This window comes from Erinaceus europaeus, chromosome 2, assembly GCF_950295315.1.
Source record: "Erinaceus europaeus chromosome 2, mEriEur2.1, whole genome shotgun sequence".
NCBI classification, from domain to species: Eukaryota; Metazoa; Chordata; class Mammalia; order Eulipotyphla; family Erinaceidae; genus Erinaceus; species Erinaceus europaeus.
This window is the reverse complement of record NC_080163.1, coordinates 53,591,798-53,612,462: the sequence shown is the minus strand read 5'-3', so window position 1 is coordinate 53,612,462 and position 20,665 is coordinate 53,591,798. Positions and strand designations below refer to the sequence as shown.

Below are 20,665 nucleotides of genomic sequence, written 5' to 3'. Positions count from 1 at the left end.
AGCAGTAGACCTTTGTTAGGCTGCCATAGGCAGAGGGAACACTTTCCCTGAAGCTGGATAAAGGTGGCCTCTGTAGGCTAGGCGGAGGCCTACTCTATAACTGTGCACCTCACATAGTGAATCTGCAGCAGAGTGTCCTATGGGATATAAGGCAAGGGAGCGCTGGCATTGCCGTGAAAGTCACCTTCATGCTAAATCTCACCATTGCTCACATTTCTGAAACTCAGAGAACCTGTTCCCAAATGTCAGAAACGGTAAAGGCAAGGTAGGAACAGGCGTTGGAAGCAAGTGGAAAAAATCTTTCCTGACAGTCTGTAAATAAATAATAACCCTGTGCTTTGAAATTAGAGGTCATGTACAAAAGTGTTTGTTAGTCCTCTGAGCACAGGTGGGTCTGGCACATCAGGTTTAAAATGCAAGCAGGTAAATAAATAATGAGCAATGGATGGTACTTGGAGTGTCAATCCTACTTGCAAATCCATTTTGTAGGAAAAAAAAAAAGAGCTTTGCAGATTTAGAATGCCTTCACCCAGAAGCGTTTCCTGAAAACAGAACAAGGATATCATTACCACTGTAACACCTATAACATGCAGGCTGTGTGGTCTACAGGTCTGCTCTGATGTTCCCATGAATCCAAATATCTTGATGTAAATATTAGGAAGGGAATGTGCACATTTAATGGTTGGTAAATTCTTGTTCTACAGGATAGTGTAGCTGAAACTTCAGACATTCACTTTATCACTTTCATGCCTTTACATTATTTTTATTTGGGGGCACCATATACACATGTATTTAAACAATATTTTTCTTTAAGCAGACTGATCTCTTAAAAATATCTCTGAACAGAAGATATATTTCTTCTGTAAATGTAAAATTAACTCATGGTTAAAAAACAAAAGTATAAAAATGGACATGATAACAAATTAAAGTTAGTAATTTCTAGGCATATTATGTTACTTCCTGTCAAATGCTCTAAATTTGGGGACTGTTCCATCTTTATGTACAAAGGAAATGATTGTTACAGCAATATTATGGGAAATTAGCAGCAAAGGACTGTGGTTCTCTTGAAGAAATCAGTAGGAGTAGAAGAAAGTTGAAAAGAAAATAGGTTTCTCATTATGTAAATTCAGTATTATTTAAAGGTACTTTGGTGTACTATGCTATTGCTATAAATAATGTAAATGTCCCCCATACATAAAATGACATTGGTTCATACAACTCAAGTGCCTCCAACAATGCACCTTTTCCTCATATTATACAATACCTCTTTGGGGAGGGTAATTGACTTGTCCTGTATGCTTGCCACCTAAAGATTACAAACAAATAATGTGCTTACCATGTTCATCAAGCAATATATTGTCAGGCTTCATGTCCCTAGGGGAGCAGAAAGAAAAGAGAACGTTAATCATGATCAGTAGACAGAACTAAAGGGTAAAGATAAAAATATCCAAGAATGGTAATTACGGTTAAACAAGGCCCTAATGATACACAATTTCATTCAGTTTTCACAGTGAATCAACAAGATGGTTATCATGAATTATCCCAATTCCTGGGCTGGAAATATGAGACTTAAAAGAGGTTAGCACTGATAGAGTGAACACAGAGCCATGTATAAGACCTAAGTTCGAGCCATAGGAGAGCTTATACGAAAGAAACTGTACAAGTGGTAGAGCAGGGCCATAGGGTCTCCCCTTCTCTCATTCTCTCCCTCTTTACCTTTTTCTCTCTAGCCTTTTATCTAGAAGAAAGAAAACAAAAGGCTGCCGGGAGCTGTAGAGCTTTGCAAGCTGAGTCCTAGGGGTAACCCTGATTATAAAACAACAAAGCACTAATATAACATAGCCCAAGGAGACTGAGCTAGTGAATGGGACAAGTGGACTCTAAATTTGGTCGCTCATTCAAAAACTCGGCTCCCATTTCCATAGCATGTAAGACTTAAACTCTTATGTCATAAGCCAGAGAGTTACATGAAGGCATTTCAATTATCATAGGCTAGTAGTAATATTCATCTTTTTATGTAACTACACATATTAAATGAATATAAAGATAGTAAAAAAATTTAAACATGCAATAATGTGTTTATATTCTAAAGTTTTAGAGGTGTGAGTGTTTTTTATCAGTGATGGCATAGTGTTTCTAGCTACTTAATAAACCTTCCTGGAACAGTTAACTAAAGGATTGAAGCCAGCATTCTATAGGTAGAAACTCATAGGTGGGAACAAAACCAACCCCTTCTGGTAAAGAAAGTAGTTTGATGGGAAATACTTAAAAGACATGGTCTGAAAGTTCACAAAGCCCTCCTGAATGATTATTGTTGTGAACTGTGCATCTCAAAGAATCACACTGCAGTGTACAATGACCTTCCCTTCTTCACTTTTGGGTTTTTACTGCCCTTCCCTAATGGACTATTAAAGCTCTTCAACCTAAATTCACAGAAACCATTAGGAAAGAAATTCTGAAACAGATTTTGGGAACACATTTTTCAGCCTACAAGTGACTTTTATGTCACTAGAATAAGTGACCTTAGTCTTTGACAGACCATGGCTAATGGGGTTGTCTTAACTTGAAAACATTAATGGGCAGCATCAGCAAAATAACTCACTGGATTGTGTGCCTGCTCTGTCATATGCACAACTGAGGTTCAAACCCAACCTCCATGATACCAGATGAAACTTTGGTGCTGTGATATTTTCCCTTCTGTCTCTATCTGGAAAAAAAGTTGGTTTGGAACAGTGAAGCCCTGGTGATGACCAAGACAAAGAAGGCTGAAGAGGAGGAGGATGAAGAAAAAGGGGAGGAGGAGGAGGAGGCAGAGGAGGAAGAGGAGGAGGAGGAAGAGGAGGAGAAGAAGGAGGAGGAGGAGGAGAAGGAGAAGGAGAAGGAGAAGGAGAAGGAGAAGGAGAAGGAGAAGGAGAAGGAGAAGGAGAAGGAGAAGAAGAAGAAGAAGAAGAAGAAGAAGAAGAAGAAGAAGAAGAAGAAGGAACTAATAACAAGATTCTTGCTATAAGTAGAACAATTACACATTACACCTAACATCTAAGTGAAATTAAAATATCTTCTGGACTCAGAGGAATCATTAGTATGTATGGAAATATTTTCTCTAGTGTGAGGTACAGTTTGCTAAAAAGATAAAATAAAAAGGGATTTTAAAATCTATTTTTGAGTGCATTTCAGGGGAATGAACCCAAGACACTGTGCAGATGCAATAGCACTGACGCAGCTCCCTTCCCAACCTTCATTGGATGTTTTCTGAGAAAAAGATGGGAGTGGGAGTGACACCTAAACACCACTTCACCATCCAATTGGTATCAGGGATTAAACTCGGGGTCTCAGGTTTAGCAAGGAGTGTGCCCTCCCCATCATCCACTTGCTGGTTCCCTCAATTTAAATCTTTGTAACTAAATTCTCATTGCTGCAGATACCACCCCACTCTTTGAAAAATCCTACCAGACTCTGGTTAGTGGCACACCTGGTTGAGCATACATGTTACAGTGTGTAAGAAACCAGGTTTGATCCCCCAGTCCCCACCTGTAGGGATGGGGTGGGGTGGGGGTGGGAGGGAGAAGCAGTGGTGGTGAAGCAGTGTTGCAGGCATCTCTCTGTCTCTCTCCCTCTCTATCACCCCCTTCCCTCTAGATTTCTGAGTGTCTCTATCCAGTAAATAAAGATAATAAAAAATTTAAAAAGAAAGATGCTATCATTTCAAGAATGATTATATCCAGGGCAAGCAAAGTAGCTCACTGGAATAGTGTGATGCTTTGCCATAAGCCTAAGCCATAGAATAGAAGTAAGCTTCAGTATGTAGTTCCTCCTCACCCATTGAAGGAAGCTTCAGTATGTACTCCCCACCACCTTAATATTATTATGTCCAAACTGCTTCAGATTTTTCCATAATCTGGTTCTCATAGTCCAACCCTATGGAAGTGCATGAAGTCCCCCAAGTTCTCCCCATAGCCCTTTCTGCTTCTCCTTTGTTTGAATCAAAGCCTTCTCACCATTGTACTCAGCCAAGGCAGATTTACCCCTCTCCTCACAGCTCAGATGTCACTTCCTGCAGGGCACCTTCCTTGATTTTCCAGTTCTAAGTCAGTGGTTCCTCCTATGTGCTCTGCACGGTACACTTTACTATGACATTGGCCACACTGATAGTTACTGTTTATCTACCTAGATCATAAATGCTTTGATATTGGGTGGGTTCTGGATTAATGCCATAGTGGATCACATAGGCTCACAGTAATAAGAAATGAGTAGATGATACCAGGAGAATATCTAGGACACTAGAAATGCTAACCCTCATGATATCTAGTAGAATTCTCTGGTGAACCAACAAACGTTTAGCAGGTTATAAAGCTCAAGATCAACCAGGTTCTCAGCACCTGTTTCGGAACTGCACCTGGAAGTATCAGTTGTATTTTCTATGCCAGGGAAGCCCCCAAAAGCCCTGCCAGGAAAGGAGAGAGGTAAAAGTGGCAAGGGCAGAATAGTGTTTTCTTGGCTGGAATTTATGAGAGCTTGCTTGGAGAAATGAGTTGGCTGTGGCTCTGACACTTAATGAGCTTTCTATTCAATCCCTGAGCACCATTTCTCTTTCTTATTAAAACCATACATCACTTACCTTCATTTTTTGAAAATTTTCCTAGGAACTACCTTAAAGCTTAAGGTGTAACATAGATAAAAGAGGTATCAATTAGCTTAATGTGACACTCCTTACTTCAATCTCATATTATTTTATCCACTGGAAATTTATCAATTTTGACAAATTGCGGGCTGGTCGCTCCAGGTCCCCTCCCCTGCCACCCTGGCCACTTGCACAGAGCTCTGCATACCGAGGGCAAGTGTTCAGAGAGACAAGCAGTCAGCTCTGGGAAAGCCTCAGTGAGGCAACTCATTTATTGAAGGAGAAAACAAACACATATACCCATTACCCAGGGAGAAGGTTGAGGTAATCATTAGTCCAAACACAAAGCAACACAATGCATAGTAATATTTTGACCTGCAAACTATTTGATCCAAGTAGAAAGTTATCATACAAGGTTTGATCACAAGCTTCACAATGCATATTTCCCTAGGGGTAAATTACAGGGTGAGGCGAGGAGGAGGAGGAGGAGTGCTTGAGTAACAGGAGTTTGCGGTGGTTTTTCAAGTCTGGCCAAACACAATGTACAGTAATTCATGGCATTTGTTTTAAGGGGAGTGGAGGCACATGTGCAGGAAGGTAGGCCCCATTCCTGAGAAGCCGTCATCATTAATTCATGAGATCTGGGGAACCTGCCCTTGTCTTGACCCAGAGGGCTAGCTGGGGGTCAACCCACTCAGACCTCATGGAAACAACGGCCTGCACTTTCTGGGACATTGGGCCCATCCTCCAACAATAAGTCATGGTGCTAGCATATAGAGAAGAATATATATATATATATGAGACAAAGCTCTTTTCTTGACGTGAGACAGGTCCATACAGAACCAGGACCAAAAGGCTTCAAGTGGTAAAGTGTTGGATAGTATGCCAGCTTAAACACCAGTATGTCTGTATGAGATTAGTTTGATCCCACTCAAAGCTGCGGTCTATTTACATAAATCACTTTTACATTTACATAAAGCACCACCTTCCCTCCAGGGCATTGGTGGTTCAGTGGTAGAATTCTCACCTGCTCTGCCCCCTCTCCTTGTCACACCCTGATCTTCCACCAGTCACTTTTCGCTCCACCCTCTCTATGTCACATCCTGTTTCCACCCTACTTGGAGAGTATAAATACAGCTGCTCTTCTGATTAAAGACACTTGCAAATTGCTTTCCAGCTCCAAGAGTTCCAGAGTGTATCTCCTGTGAAGTTAGTGCAGCACGAGTTCCTGATCCCTCTCCCACGCAGCAGCCTAGATCAGCTCCAGTTGAGTTCTCTCCAACCCAGAGAGCACTAGCTCGGGAAGAAGCACCCTCAGGCTATCCTGGCAGTAAAGGACCTTACCATTATGAAATTGAAAGAGTAGGAGCAACACCAAAGAAAAAGGAAAGATAGATTTTACTATAATTTTTTAAAAAAATGAATCTAGGCATTGATTATATGTATGTGTTTTTTTTCAAAAATTTGACTAACTTCAAATCACTGCAGGGCTGACTACAGTATGACAGAATTGTTTACTCCTGTGCAAGGAGAAAAATCAAAGCAAACCCAGCAGGAAATATCAGCCTTCCTGCTGGAACAAACTAGGACTTTTTAGTCCTGGAATTTAATACCCTTTTGGGGGGTAGAGAAGGAAGGATTTCTAGCTTCTGTAATTGCTTCTCTTCTGAATATAAATGTTGGCCTGTCAATCCATAACTTTAGTCTGTCTTTATCCTTCCCTAACAGGGTAGAGGGTCTGGAAGGGTGAGCTTCTGGGACATGTTGGCAAGGCCATCTGCCACAGGGAGGTTAGGATGGGGTCAAAGTAGCATCAGGAACTTGGTGGCTGAAAGACAGTAAGATATAAAGCAGAACGAAATGTTTAATACATAGAGACCAAGGAGTAGAAATAGAGCCAATAGGATCATGGACCCTAGGGTGTAATGAGGCTAGGATTGTTGGTATGTTTCTAAATTCTGCTTCTAAGACCGCTTCTGTTGCATTGCTTGACATGGTAGTCTATTTACATAATCACTGTTTTACTTGGGTCCCGCCCTGCCTGCAGGGTATTGGTTTAATCCCCACTGGTTAGATGGAAGCTTTCTATGTTCTGTTGGCTCTATTCTGCTCTTTTTTTTTTTTTTTTGCTCTGCCCCCTCTCCTAGTCATTTCCTTTCCCTTACCACTTCCGGTGAAGAGATGCATAAAAGGCGATGTATCTGATTGATAAACGAGATACTGCTTCCCAGCTCAGCCATGAGCCCCTGGTCATCTCTCTACCGCCCATGAAGCTAGCCCAGCCCCGCATAGGATGTCTATTTTGGGTATGTTCCTAGGAGCCCCAGACTTTAGTAATCTTTGTCTGATCTTAATAGCTAATATGAAGGTGGGCTAGAAATACAGTTTGGGAGTATGGTGTCAAGAATAGAACTTCAAGTCTGGGTTAGGGCAGAGAGTGGCTCCCAAACTTGAAAATATATCTAAACACTATTAAGTACTTACCACATTTATCTTTCCCAGGGCTCCTGTACATACTTAGCACAGGAGCCTGTATAACATCCGAGTCCCTGTCAGTTTGAGCTTAACAGTCTTTGGTTGCAACTGGGAACTTCTATGCCATCCACATTGTAGGACCTCCAGTGGCAGAGTGGGGTGCTGCAGCCTCTCTTTGGAGAATGGGGCAATCTTTATTACCATAACTAGTTTGTAGTGAAGGTGAAGTCCTGAAGAGGTCCTCTTTCACAGTCTTGTAACGGTCCTTAATTCTCTTACCACTTCAGTAGCACCTTAGCTTTACTAAAAGATTAGACATAGTAGCATTTATTGTTCCCACATAAATTCATGGCTACATAGATCAAATGAAAATCAACATGGTGAGTAAGGCTGTGATACTGGGGGGCTGATGGTGGCAAACCTCATAAAGCACACACATTACAGTACACAAGGACCCGGGTTCAAGCCCCTTGTCCCTACCTGCAGGGAGAAACTATCTAAGTGGTGAAGCAGTGCTGCAGATATCACCTCACCCCTAACTATCTCCCCCTTCCCTCTCATTTTCTCTTGGACTCTATAAAAATAAATACATAAAATATATATTAAAAAAGTAATCCTATACTGAACTCACTTTTTTCTGGGATGCTGCCTTCACCCCCTCACCTTCTCATGAGATTCCCTTCTCAGGTAAGACTCTCCTCCTCCTCCTACATCATTTTATGTCTCCTTTTCTGTTATAATTGAGATTCTTGAAATACCTTTCTTGACCCAGAGTTATCACCGCTTATTGTCTCATTTGACAAGTGTCCTTCTCAATAACACATCTGGCTTGAGTGTTGACAGGTGAGGCATTAGAAACAGCAACTGTCATTTACTTGCCAGCCAGTTTGAACCAGGTTTTCTTCCTCTGCTCCCTGAGATTATTCTTGTCAAGAACACTGATGACCCCTGGCTTGGCAAAAGCTATTGTTATGTGGTAACAAAACCATGCCTAGCTTCTCAGGGGGCAGGTCATACCTTCTTTCCTGCCATACTTTATTCTTGTCATTGGCACAAATACACATCCGCTTAGGAGACAGAAAGCCCCCTTCAGTCTTGACTGTTGACATTGTCTTGGTTCAGTCTTTAAAAATGGAGATTCTCCAGGGCTCAGTCTTAACATATAACTATACTCTGTCCATCTATATCTGTATGCCTGTTTGTATATGTAATCTCAAACCCTGACCTTGATAACATTATGCTAAGTGAAATATGCCTGAAGCAAAAGGGCAGTGACTGTATGATTCCACTTATATGAGGTGCATAAAGTCATCAAATTTACAGGCATAGAAACTAGATTATGATTACCATGGTGGTGTGTGTTTGTTTGCTTGTTTTTTTTTTCTCTCCCTCTCTTTTCTCTCTTTTTTTTCTTTTTTCTTTTTTAGGTAGAGAAAGTCAATACAGTGGGGATCAGGCATAAAACTGGGTTGCCCACTTGGCAAATCAGTGAACTATTTGCCAGCCCCCAAGAACCTTGTTTTACTTGTTTCTCCTCAGTCCCCTAACAATCCACTATCCACCAATTCCTGGTATTTTTCTTCCACACATCTCCTGCCCAATGTCTTCCACTGCTCCCAACCCAGAGGAAATAAAATCTATGCCATTTACATTTGATGTTTTATGTCCCATCAGTGACAGTCCTGTGCAGCCTGGAATCTCATCTCTTATTGCCCTCTCTCTTCTACACACATACCACACTGCTTTATCTCTTCTGCACAGCAGTTCCTTCAGCCTGTATCTCCTCAGATCAGCATATTGCCCATCTCTGTCACTCAGATCACAGATGGAACAGCACCACCTCTGAGCACAGTCCTGACCATCTGGCCTGGATCCACAGTCCACTTCAGACTCATCTCACCACCTCCATCTTATTTTTCTTCCTTTTCTCTCTCTCTCTCTCTCATTATTTCATAGAGATATAGAGAAATTGAGAAGGAGGGAGGAAGAGAGAGAGACAAAGAGAAAGAGAGATGCCAGCTTCAACACTTGTGAAGCTTTTGCCCTGCAGGTGGTGACCAGGGGTTTGAACTCAGATCCATTACCTGGATCCTAAGCTTATTTTCAACACAGTTCCTGTTCCTTTCAGAATTATGTATTTATGTATTTCCCTTCCCAACCAGAATGTAAGATCCAGAGAAAGGACATCTTTTTCTGGATTATCAAGTAGTGTGGCTCCCAGGCTTATAAAAATGCCAGTGACAAAGTCCATTCCTTGGGAAGTTTGGTACACTTGATAAAGTGCAAACATTACAGTGTGCAAGGATTTAGGTTCAAGCCAAACGTTGCCACCTGCAGAAGAGATGCATCATGGGTGGTGAAACAATGCTGTAGGTGTCTACCTCTCCCCTTTCCCTCTCAATTTTTCTCTCCCTCTATCCAAAATAACCATTAACCATTAATAATAATAATAATAATAATAATAAATAATCATTAACCAACGTTAAGAAATGAGTTTTAAATACATTAGTGAGTAAAGTCATAAGGAAGTGATTTCTGCACATCTTGAGCCTAGGGTTTCAGATAGGGGTAATAGGATTACAAGGTTGGAAAAAGGCGAGCTTAACACAGGCACATGCACACACGCACACACACACAGCCTGTAGAAGTTCTTCCCTACTTCTTGATTTGTTGCAACAGAAAAGGCCATGTCCTACCCAATCAGCTGCTTCCTACTGTAGGGACTATAAACAGCAGTTTGGATAGTCAGTGCTCCCTGTGGCAGTGTTCCTGGCAGAATTGATACATTTGCTGTTCTCCCCTGAATAACTGTATAAGATGTTAGCAGAACTTAATAGGCTAATTACATCCTCTTACCACACCTACCCAGGAATCAAGCTGTTCAGCCTGCAAGGTGATACGAGGCATTCTGAGAAACAGAGGGAAGGAAAGACAGGTGCATCCAAGCCAAGTGAACCCTTTCAGCTTCCCATAGCCTCTGAGAGGGTCATAGTTTGAGTTTATTATTATTTTTATCTTGTTCTTACATAAAGTTCTCTTAGATTGGGTCTTCTCCAGGTTCTTAAGAGGGATGAAATATTACACACTGCTTTCTATAATGTATTACTTAGGATGTCACATTAAGCTGTTGATCATATAAAGAGACTGCTTTTAAATAAACAGTGGGGTTAAAATGAAATGGTGTCAGGAGACAGGCAGTAGCACACTGGGTTAAGCATACTTGGTGTGAAGTGCAAGGACCCATGTAAGGATCCCGGCTTGAGCCCCCAGCTCCCCACCTGCAGGGAGACCTGCAGGGAGGTTGTTTCATAAGCGGTGAAGCAGGTCTGCTGGTGTCTGTCTTTCACTCCCCCTCTGTCTTCCCCTCCTCTCTCAATTTCTCTCTGTCTTGTCCAACAACAACGACAGCAGTAACAACAACAAGGGCAACAAAATGGGGAAAATGGCCTCCAGGAATAGTGCATTTGTAGTGCAAGCACTGAGCAAGCCCCAGCGATAACCCTGGAGGCAAGAAAAAAGAAAAAAAAAAAGAAATGGTGTAAAAGGAAATTGTGAGGAAAATCATAGAGTTATAGGGCTGAAACATGGTGCAGCTGGACTAGCACACACATTACCATGGGTTCAAATCCCCAGTCCTGGTCTGCAGAAGGGAAGTTTTACAAGGAGTGAAGCAGTACTAAGGGTGTCTCTCTTTGTCTCTCTCTGTCTCCCCCTTCCCCCTAAAATAATTAAAATTGCTTTAAAAGCAGAAGGCATTGGCAGCCTCTTCAATTAATTCTCTTTTGTCAATTATTATTAAATTAATTTAAAAAATTAAAAAGCCGAAGGCAGAAATGAAAAGCTACAAAGAATACATTATTGAGGGTCAAGAGCCATTTTCTACTTCTATGATACAAACTGGCTTCTTCTTTCAGTGTATTTTTATTTATTTTATTTTATTTTTAAGCCTTTATTTTTTATTCTTTTAAATATTTTCTTTCTTTACTTATCATTGGATAGAGACAGAGAGAAACTGAGAAGGGAGGGGAAGATAGAGAGGGAAAAAGACAGAGAGACACCTGCAGCCATGCTTCACCACTCAGGAAGCTTTCCCTTTGCAGACGGGGACCAGGGACTTGAACACACAGGTTCTTGTACACTATAATGTGTGCACTTAACCCCTTAACCCGCTTGTCAATCCTGGCCCTGTAAGTGTATTTTTTCATTACATTACTTTCACATGTATAACACAATGATTCAGTATTTGTATATGTTGCCTAGTGATCTCCATTATCAGTTTGATAATGTGCATCAGCAAATGCACCTGCCATTTTTTTCGTGTGATTAGAAGTTGTAACATCTACTCTCTGAAAAACTTTCTACTGATATAGGAAGGCCTCCACAGGAAAGGGGAATGAGGGCTAAGATTGCTCAGCACTTCCTGTCATGGAACGAGAAAGCTGTGTTTACAGAGAATTGACAAAGATTTTCAAATTGCCATACTTCCCAAGAGTAACAAGAAATATCATGGCCAGCATTCAGTTCCTTTGCTGTGGCAGGCACCAGACAGACAAATGACCTTTCCTTCTTCATAATAACTTTATAACTGTAAGATTACACCAATTTATTTTTTCCCCAAATGAAGCAGAGTGTGCTTAAATGACTTATACAAGTTTACGTGACAAGTTAACTGACAGAACTGTGTTCAGAATAACGACTGTGAGTTACAATCTTAGTTTCTATCTCAAATGTTTGTATCTTACTTCCTCCAAGGAGAGAGAAGAATGTTCCTCTACATCCAAAGGTCAGGGTTGTGGTTTTGATTGGCCTGCAGTAAGCTTAATGTTTTTGGTTTTTTCCCTCTAGCTTCTACTGTTTATGTAAAAATCATGTAAATGTTGTATTGCTTGTTGACATAGCCTCATGTCTTTCAATGAAAAGTCAATTTCTTTTCCCAAAATATAGATCCCTATTAGTATACCAGTGCATATGCTCCAGTTTGAGAGGCAGGGCTCTCTCTACCATAATTCTAGTAATGAGATTTTTTTCCTTGGGATTAATGGTTTACAGTAACTACAGCTGTTGACACATGTAAAATTTTGTGACTTTCTACAAAACACTCTCATCCCCAGCCTAGGTTCTCCTCCATCACTATGCAAAATGAAATGCCTCCTCCGAATCTTTTACTTTGGTAGAATATACCTAACCAAATATAAGTTTTACTTTGTGTTTCCTCTTCCTGCTCTTATTTCTTGTTCGGTAGTATGCCAGCTCCCCCCGGCTTCTGCTTAACCATATGCCTATATAGGGATTGATTGATCCCATTCAAAGCTTTGGTCTATTTACATAAATGACTTTTACTTTTACATAAAGCACCACACTCCCTCCAGGGCATTGGTGGTTTAGTGGTAGAATTCTCACCTGCTCCACCCCCCTCTCCTTGTCACACCCTGATCCTCTCCTTGTCACACGCTGATCTTCCACCAGTCACTTTTCGCTCCACCCTCTCTATGTCACATCCTGTTTCCACCCTACTTGGAGAGTATAAAAACAGCTGCTATTCTGATTAAAGACACTTGGAAAATTGCTTTCCGGCTCCGAGAGTTCCAGAGTGTATCTCCTGCGAAGTTAGTGCGACACGAGTTCCTGATCCCTCTCCCACGCAGCAGCCTAGATCACCTCCAGTTGAGTTCTCTCCAACCCATGTAAGCGTGGTCCTGGGAGGAGTTCCCAACTCTGGGGAACCTCTGCTTGTCTTAAGATTGTCTTATCTGCTCCCGTGTCAAACACTTAAAAGGAATATTACCAATCTTTACTGTCATAGTTGGGTGATGCCTTTCTAAAACAGTGGTGGTCCATAAAATCTCAGACTCCAAATTTGAGCTGTTCTCTTGCTCCAGTCAGTTATTTCTATGCTGGAAGTTACCACATACTGTGGGTTCCTCCTTCTGCTCGCCCTCTGTTATTGTTACTTGGCGTGGTGGGTGTAGCGACGGGCTGGGTCTTCTTCTGTTTGTGGATGAAGAGCACAGCACCAAGCGGGCTACCTGCTTCCTTCCCTCTTGGGGGCGGGGCTAAGGGAAGCCCCACACCTAGTTTATATCCCTGTTTACATTCGGCAGAGGCATGCTGTTCCAATGGAACCTTTACCAACAATCTCTCCTCCAGTGAAATCCTTTCTGGCATCTGGGACAAGGCATTTGTGGTCTCTGATTCCCTGTCTAGAGGCGGGGTTGCCCTGACTGGAGGCAGGGTCGCAGTCTATTTTCTGGACATTGGTTACGCCAATGCCCTTAGCGACCGCACTGAAAGCAAGCCCCTTTTTGCTTATGTAAGGTAGCTGCCTAGGCCTGTAACATAGGTCCTTGAAAAGAGATTGATCTGAGATCCTGTGTAGCTATAATCCAAGTATCTGGGTGTTCGTTTTTAAGAGTGATACAGGCCTGTCGAAAATGCGGAAGCATTCCATCCCAGACTATGGATCGCAGGAGGAGAAAACGAGCGTCAGGATTATAAATCTTCCTTTCCAAACTCGACTGGACTCTGGCAATGAATTTAGTGAGGGATTCATCAGGTTCTTGTTGAAGGGAGAGAATGGGGGCTGAGGCCGCTCCCATGGGTGGTGTTAATCGCTCCCATGCTTTTAATGCACACAGGCGTACCTGATCAAAATACCCCGGTGGAAACTTGGCTTCCACCTGTTGAATCCCTGTTTCTAATTGGCCTGTTCCAAACAATGCATCAAAATTCCCCTCTGGCTGATTTTGAATATTTTTCCGCAATTGCTGTAAACATTCGTCACGAAAGAATGCCTCCCACTGCAGGAAGAGGGGGCCTGGGAGCGTAGCACGAGTTACATCCCTCCAATCTCGGGAGGTATTAAGGTTCTGAAGCAGGCCTTGTAAAATGGACCTGGTCCATGGGGCATGAACACCGTCATCCTTGATAGCCTGGCGTAGTTCCTTCAGGTCTGTGGTGGAATATGGATACCAGGCCTGAGGTTTTTGTCTATTGGGGGCAACATTGACCAGAAATGTGTGGACTTGCTCTGATAAGTGTGTAGCAGTAGGAGGAGTCACCGAAGTGGAAGCTTCTGGACAAGTGGCCGAAGAAGTGGTTTTGGAGTCCAAAGGAGAATTCGGACATGTGTCTGCCAAAATAGGGGCCTCAGGGCAAGATGCAGAGGAATTAGGGTGGGTCAGGATCACGATAGGCCTTTGCTTCTTCTTGTTTTTAAGGTGCTGGTTAAGATCTATGATTACTTCCTTTGTCTCTTGGACCTCAGCCTCTAGGTCCTTAAGCCTTTTGAGAGGTTGCCCTATATATCCCTTAAAAGCTGCTATGATGATCAACAGGATATAAGGTGCAGCCCCGAGAAAAATGTCCCAGATATATAAAAATTGTATACTGGAAAAAGAATGCAGAATTTGGAAAAGATTTTCCATGGTGGAGAGATCTCAGGAAAACAATAAGAAAGAAAAAAATCACAGTGCCTTAACACAATATTGCAGATACCCAAAAGGTGTGTACTTATCTAGGATGTCTTCTTGTAAATCTGCTGCTTACGTGTCCCTGTTCTGGGTGCCAGACGATCAGATACCGTTGTAGTTCCAACCATAAATGATGCCGGGATAGCCTGAGGGAGCTTCTTCCCCAGCTAGTGCTCTCTGGGTTGGAGAGAACTCAACTGGAGCTGATCTAGGCTGCTGCGTGGGAGAGGGATCAGGAACTCGTGCCGCACTAACTTCGCAGGAGGTACACTCTGGAACTCTCGGAGCCGGAAAGCAATTTTCCAAGTGTCTTTAATCAGAAGAGCAGCTGTTTTTATACTCTCCAAGTAGGGTGGAAACAGGATGTGACATAGAGAGGGTGGAGCGAAAAGTGACTGGTGGAAGATCAGCGTGTGACAAGGAGAGGATCAGGGTGTGACAAGGAGAGAGGGTGGAGCAGGTGAGAATTCTACCATTAAACCACCAATGCCCTGGAGGGAGTGTGGTGCTTTATGTAAATGTAAAAGTGATTTATGTAAATAGACCAAAGCTTTGAATGGGATCAATCAATCCCTATATAGGCATATGGTTAAGCAGAAGCCAGGAGGAGCTGGCATACTACCCAACAATTTCTCAATTATTTTTAATCATCCTGTAATCTTTGGAGACAGAATATCTAGATGACAAGCTTACTGTCCTACTATTTAGCATCTGTTGATGTTTATTCATTACACCTATTGAATTTGATTCAGATTTCCCATAGATAGAAACTTAGGTCACCTCACCTCTATGTATCCTAAAGCCATGGGGGCCTCCACCTGCAGGGGGGAAACTTTCAATGGTGAAACAGGGCTTCAGGTGTCTCTCCTACCTCTCTCTATTTCCCCTCCCCCTTTCAATTTCTTCCTTTTAAAAAATATTTATTTATTCACTTTTGTTTCCCTTGTTTCATTGTTGTAGTTATTGTTGTTATTGTTATTGATGTTGTTGTTATTGGATAGGACATAGAGAAATGGAGAGAGGAGGGGAAGACAGAGATGGGGAGAGAAAGATAGACACCTGCAGACTTGCTTCATCACTTGTGAGGTGATTCCCCTGCAGGTGGGGAGCCTAGGGCTGGATCCTTAAGCCAGTCCTTGAGCTTTGTGCCACCTGAGCTTAACCCGCTGCGCTACTGCCCAACTTCCTCCTCTCAATTTATCCCTGTATTTATCTAATAATAAATAAGTAAGATATTAAATAAAAAAAATAAAACCATGGGAGCAAGGATGCAGATTAGTTAGAGCTCCAATACAAATCACTCAGCCAGGGAGAGCAGCTTAAATTTAAATATCCTGGGTCACTTAACCAAAGAAGATTCTTGAGTTCAGGAATGGACTAGTTAGAGGCAAACAAAGAGTCTGCAAACAAGATGAACCAAAAAGGAACAAATCAGCTGTGGTCTGTCAGTGATAACGACTCAATGTCATGACAGTTCTTTTTCTTTATTTTTAAACAAAGGAGGAGATGTATGTAGTAAATTAGAAGTGAAAGTAGTTCACTTCACTTTGGCTTCAGAACTGAAAGGACCCTCATTAATAGTAGGAAAAGTAACTTGCCACTTGAAAACGAACCAAGAGAATTTAATTTTTTAGATAGTTAATTTATTACTAGAGCCAGAGCACTGCTTAGCTCTAGTTCATGACATAGCAGGGAATTGAACTTGGGACCTCAGCAGCCTCTGGCATACAAGTCTGTCATGCTCATACTGGTATTATCTCTCTACTGGTTGATAGGGTTTTTGTTTTTTTTTAATGTTATCAAAAGAATATCTGAGACTCTGCAGAGCCAACTGTGAACCTATCAATTTCAAAAGCCCCAGAGAAGAGAGGCTTTGTATATTAGGCACTGTACTGGACAAAGTAAATACAAATAAAATAGAAACAGCAAGCTTACATCCTGGAATGTATTGCTTTACTACCCTATAAGTACGAATATACAATGAAATGCCAGTATTGTTCTTGTAGCCTGTGCTAAGTGTTTGAGGTCTTCTTAATTAACCTTTCCCTTCCAAGCCCTTGGGTATCAATACTATTACTATTCTGAAGTTACAAATAATGAAACCAAGCCTTAAAGAAAAATGGGCAACTTTCTAAGTTTTGTAGTTTATTAAGCATGGACACATTTGAGCATAAGCAGTGTAATTCTAAACCCTTGCTTTTAAATTAGCAAAGGAATGAGTGATAGGACTTTGGATGGATAAGTATTATGGTCCTAAAGCCAAAAACTAAATGGCTGGGGGGGATGGCGGCAGACCATGTCAGTGACAATAGCTCTAATGAAAAAAACAAAAAAGGTGGGCACAGGGCAGGGCAAAAAACTTAAAGCTAAAAAACAAGTTGGCTCAGCAAATGCTGTGGGTAGAGAGATGCAGAAATCAGGTGTGCTAGGATAAATTACTTACATGGACAAAGCTGCAGCATCAGAATGGTTACTTAAGGTTGGGATGAATTCACTTATAGGTTAGAAATGAGTCTTTCTACTAGTATAGGCAAACCTGACTCCCACGGGCATAAGTAAGGTATGTTCGAAGGCACACAGCTTGGAGGATGGTAAGCAAACCATTCCCACCTAGTTTCTGTTTGTTTGTTTGTTTTTGCTTTTTTTTTTTTTTTTAAGATAGAGATAGTGAGGCAGAAGGAATGTGAAAGGGACTATAACACTGAGGTTTCCTTTAATGTTGTGGGGCTGGGCTTAAATCTGTGCACTATCCAGATGAATTGTTTCACTAGTTTTTGTTTCTCTCCTTTCCTTCCTTCCTTCCTTCCTTCCTTCCTTCCTTCCTTCCTTCCTTCCTTTCTTCCTTCCTTCCTCCCTCCCTCCCTTCTTTCCTTCTTTCCTTCTCTTTCTCCCTTCTTCCCTTCCCCAATTACTTCCTCCCCTCAGTCTCTCCCTTCCTCCCTCTTTTCTTCCCTCCCATCACTCCCTCTCTTGTGCTGCCTAAGCCTCAGACATGTGATGTTTCACAGCTTTGGGGCAAAACTATTCTTTTTGGTGTTGTTTCAGGGGCTTCACCACCCCAAGCTGACTTTTTCAAATAGAGCACAGGAGACTGAGGCCAGGCTGGAACCTGGGTCCCATGACAAAGCATCACACTATCTAAGTGAGATATTTTGCCAGCCCTCATTTTTAAATTTCAGAGAGGAAGGACACCACAGCATCAGAGTCTCCCAAATTTCCATTGCACAACCATGAGGTAACAGGGCTCAAGCCCGGGCTGAGGGCATAGGCATGTACTCTACCAGGTGAGCTGTCTACTAATCCTTCACTTAAGACTCCTTAATAGCCCAGGGATATGTGTGTGTATATATATATATTAAGAATGTATTCATTTTCATAAAAGAGACATTAGAATGCTGTTTAGCTCTGGCATTTGGTAGTGCTGGGAATTGAACCTGTAACCTCTTAGGGCCTCAGGCATTAAAGTTTGGTGCACAACCTTTACACTAGTCATTCTCCCCCACCTCCCCCTTGTCTGCCTGTAGCTGTTTTAAAGCTTTCTGGAGTGTGGTTTTCCTTTGTCAGGCAATTCCGACTTCCCAAATAATATAGGAGGAACTTTTCATAGCCATCTTTAATTCACATTACATTATTATTATTATTATTATTTACAAATTAGAAAAACGGATCTTGAGCCAACTAGTTTGCCCCCAGTCATGCAGCTGGGATGTAGACAGAGCACCACCTGGAGTCCTGAGATGACTCTGTGATGCCCCTTAACTATCACACTATGTCTGTTTTCTAGTGAGAATATTGGTGTGTGTTCTTGTTTATTTTTGATAGCTATATCATATGAGAAGTGTGTGGTCTTGGTGATGATAGATTCTAGAGCCTAGAAAGTTCTTTTTTTTTCCTTTTTCCTTAGAACTTAATATAAAGACAAATGAAGAAGATATATGAATATTCATGTCTAATTTATCAAACACTCTTTCTGTATGCATTGCATGAGCATCAGACACTATCTTTCCTTCAGCCCTGAAAGCATATGGTTATCTTCATTTCAATCAGACAGCAAGTGAGGGGCTGAGAGGCTCAGTGACTCACTATGTGGCTGAATCATCTAAAATTCTACTATGCCTTCCACTGTCTCTGATGGGCAAGGTAGTGCTGCTGTAGCAATGAAAATATGACAGCTGCATACCAAACTCTGAGCATGGAGAAAGCATCACAGTATATAATATTTACAAAAGTTAGAAAAATTTAGATGGTGTATAACTGAATTGTCCTCTATATAGTAATAAGGCATTTTTATGGCAGGTGGAAGGAGATAATGGTTTAATCCAAGTACAGTTGTTGATACATAGGTAAAATCCCTCATTTCACATGATAAGTGTCTGCCAAACACTCACCCCCTAGCACAGGTCCCTCTTCACCACCCTGCAGCAGCACCTGAAGGTCCCCACTCTCATCTTCCCCAGAGTCCTTTGCTTTGTGCAATATGCCAAAACTAGTCCAAGTTCTCCTTATATTTCTGCTTCCTGTTCTTGTTTTTCAAGTTCTGTACATGAGTGAGATCATCCCACATTCATCCTTCTCTTTCTCATTTATCTCACTTAAAATAATTCCTTCAAGTTTCAAGATGAGATAAGGAATGTAACTTCATCATTCTTAAGAAGTGAGTCATGGGGCCGGGCAATATAGGGCAGCAGATTAAGCGCACGTAGCACAAAGCACAAGAGGTGAGTGGTATTCATATATATACCACAACCTTCTTTGCCACGCAAACACACCCATTCAAAGAGATCTATGTACACCTATGTTTATAGCAGCACAATTTATAATCGCCCAGGTGTTGAAAGGCAACCCATGTGTTGAAAGCAACCCAGGTGTCCAACAATAGATGATTCATATTGTAAAGGGTTACTTATTTACTATGAGATAGAGACCAAATAACTGCTTGGCTCTGGCATAAAGTAGTGCTATGGATCAAATCTAAGCCCTCAGGCACAAAGCTAGTGTTCCAACTGGCAGGGCTATTTCCCTAATGCCTATAGTGAATGTTCTATACAAGAATATAAGCATTTACTTAATGAGCAACCTAATATGACAAGAAAGAAACAGATTTCTACTGGAATTTTACTCTGTGATACTTTCCTATTCCCTCCCCCCCCAAAAAAAATCTAGAATGCATGTGCATCATCATTATTTATTAGAACACCAAAGTATTGGACAAATAGCTTATAACTGTGTCAGTTCTATCATCAGTTGGACTGCTTCTTTTTTAAGTACTAACCTAATAGGCAGGATATACCGTTTCTTGTGTTAAGTTGCTTTGTGATGTCAGGTGTGTATTGCTTCTCTGAGCTTCAGTCTTACCATCTGCACTGGGATGATAAGCCTTGGTTTATGAGCCAAATCTAATTCATCATGTACCTTTGTATGACCCATGCGCTATGAACAGTTATCTTTTTTTGTAAGGGTTGACAAATGAATCAGAAGAATAATACTATTTGCTAGCACACAATAATGAAGTGAAATTCAGACCCAGAATCTGTGATAAAGTTAGAGTAAAACACAGGCATATTCATTTGCTTACAAGTTGCTTATGGCTCCTTTCATGATGAAATGACAAGTGGATGAACTGTGAGACTGAATGTGTAGCCTGCAAAGTTGAAAATATTTTAAATCTAATTCCTTCCAATAGAAAAATAAATAAAGTGTTTGCTGGTGTCTTATCTACAGGGTGTGCAAGTTGAAGTAGTAATTTCTTTTTTTAAAAAAGATTTTATTGATTGATTTATTAACGAGAAAGATAGAAGGCGAGAGGGAAAGAGCCAGACATCACTCTGGTACATGTGCTGCTAGGGGTTGAACTCAAGATCTTATGCTTGAGAATCCAGTCCTTTATCTACTATGCCATCTCCCGGACCACAGGATTAATAATTTCATAGGCTACTTATTTTTTTTTCATAGGCTACTTCTTATCCTGTTATCTAGAGTAGTCAAGGGAGTCCATTTGTTACCATTTTCACTTCTATTTAATCACCACATTATGTGAATGCTGTCCCCTGATGTCTAAACTGACCCACCAAAATATCTACCTACCTAACTCTGCTGTCCCTAA

The 20,665-nt window shown here is 41.4% G+C and overlaps 1 protein-coding gene and 1 long non-coding RNA gene across 5 annotated transcripts in view; both read right to left on the bottom strand.

Moving 5' to 3' along the window:
• LOC132535287 (uncharacterized) overlaps positions 1–20,665 on the bottom strand; it is a 422,795-nt gene that overhangs the window by 63,988 nt on the left and 338,142 nt on the right. The gene's annotated exons all lie outside the window — the stretch shown is intronic.
• The window catches only part of STK32A (serine/threonine kinase 32A), a 171,566-nt gene that overhangs the window by 63,988 nt on the left and 86,913 nt on the right, over positions 1–20,665 (bottom strand). For all 4 annotated transcript variants that reach the window (XM_016185286.2, XM_016185287.2, XM_007516361.3 and 1 more), the window contains one exon: positions 1,337–1,374. In XM_016185286.2, the coding sequence (XP_016040772.1) occupies positions 1,337–1,374 (38 nt within the window). The remainder of the gene's footprint in view (positions 1–1,336; positions 1,375–20,665) is intronic.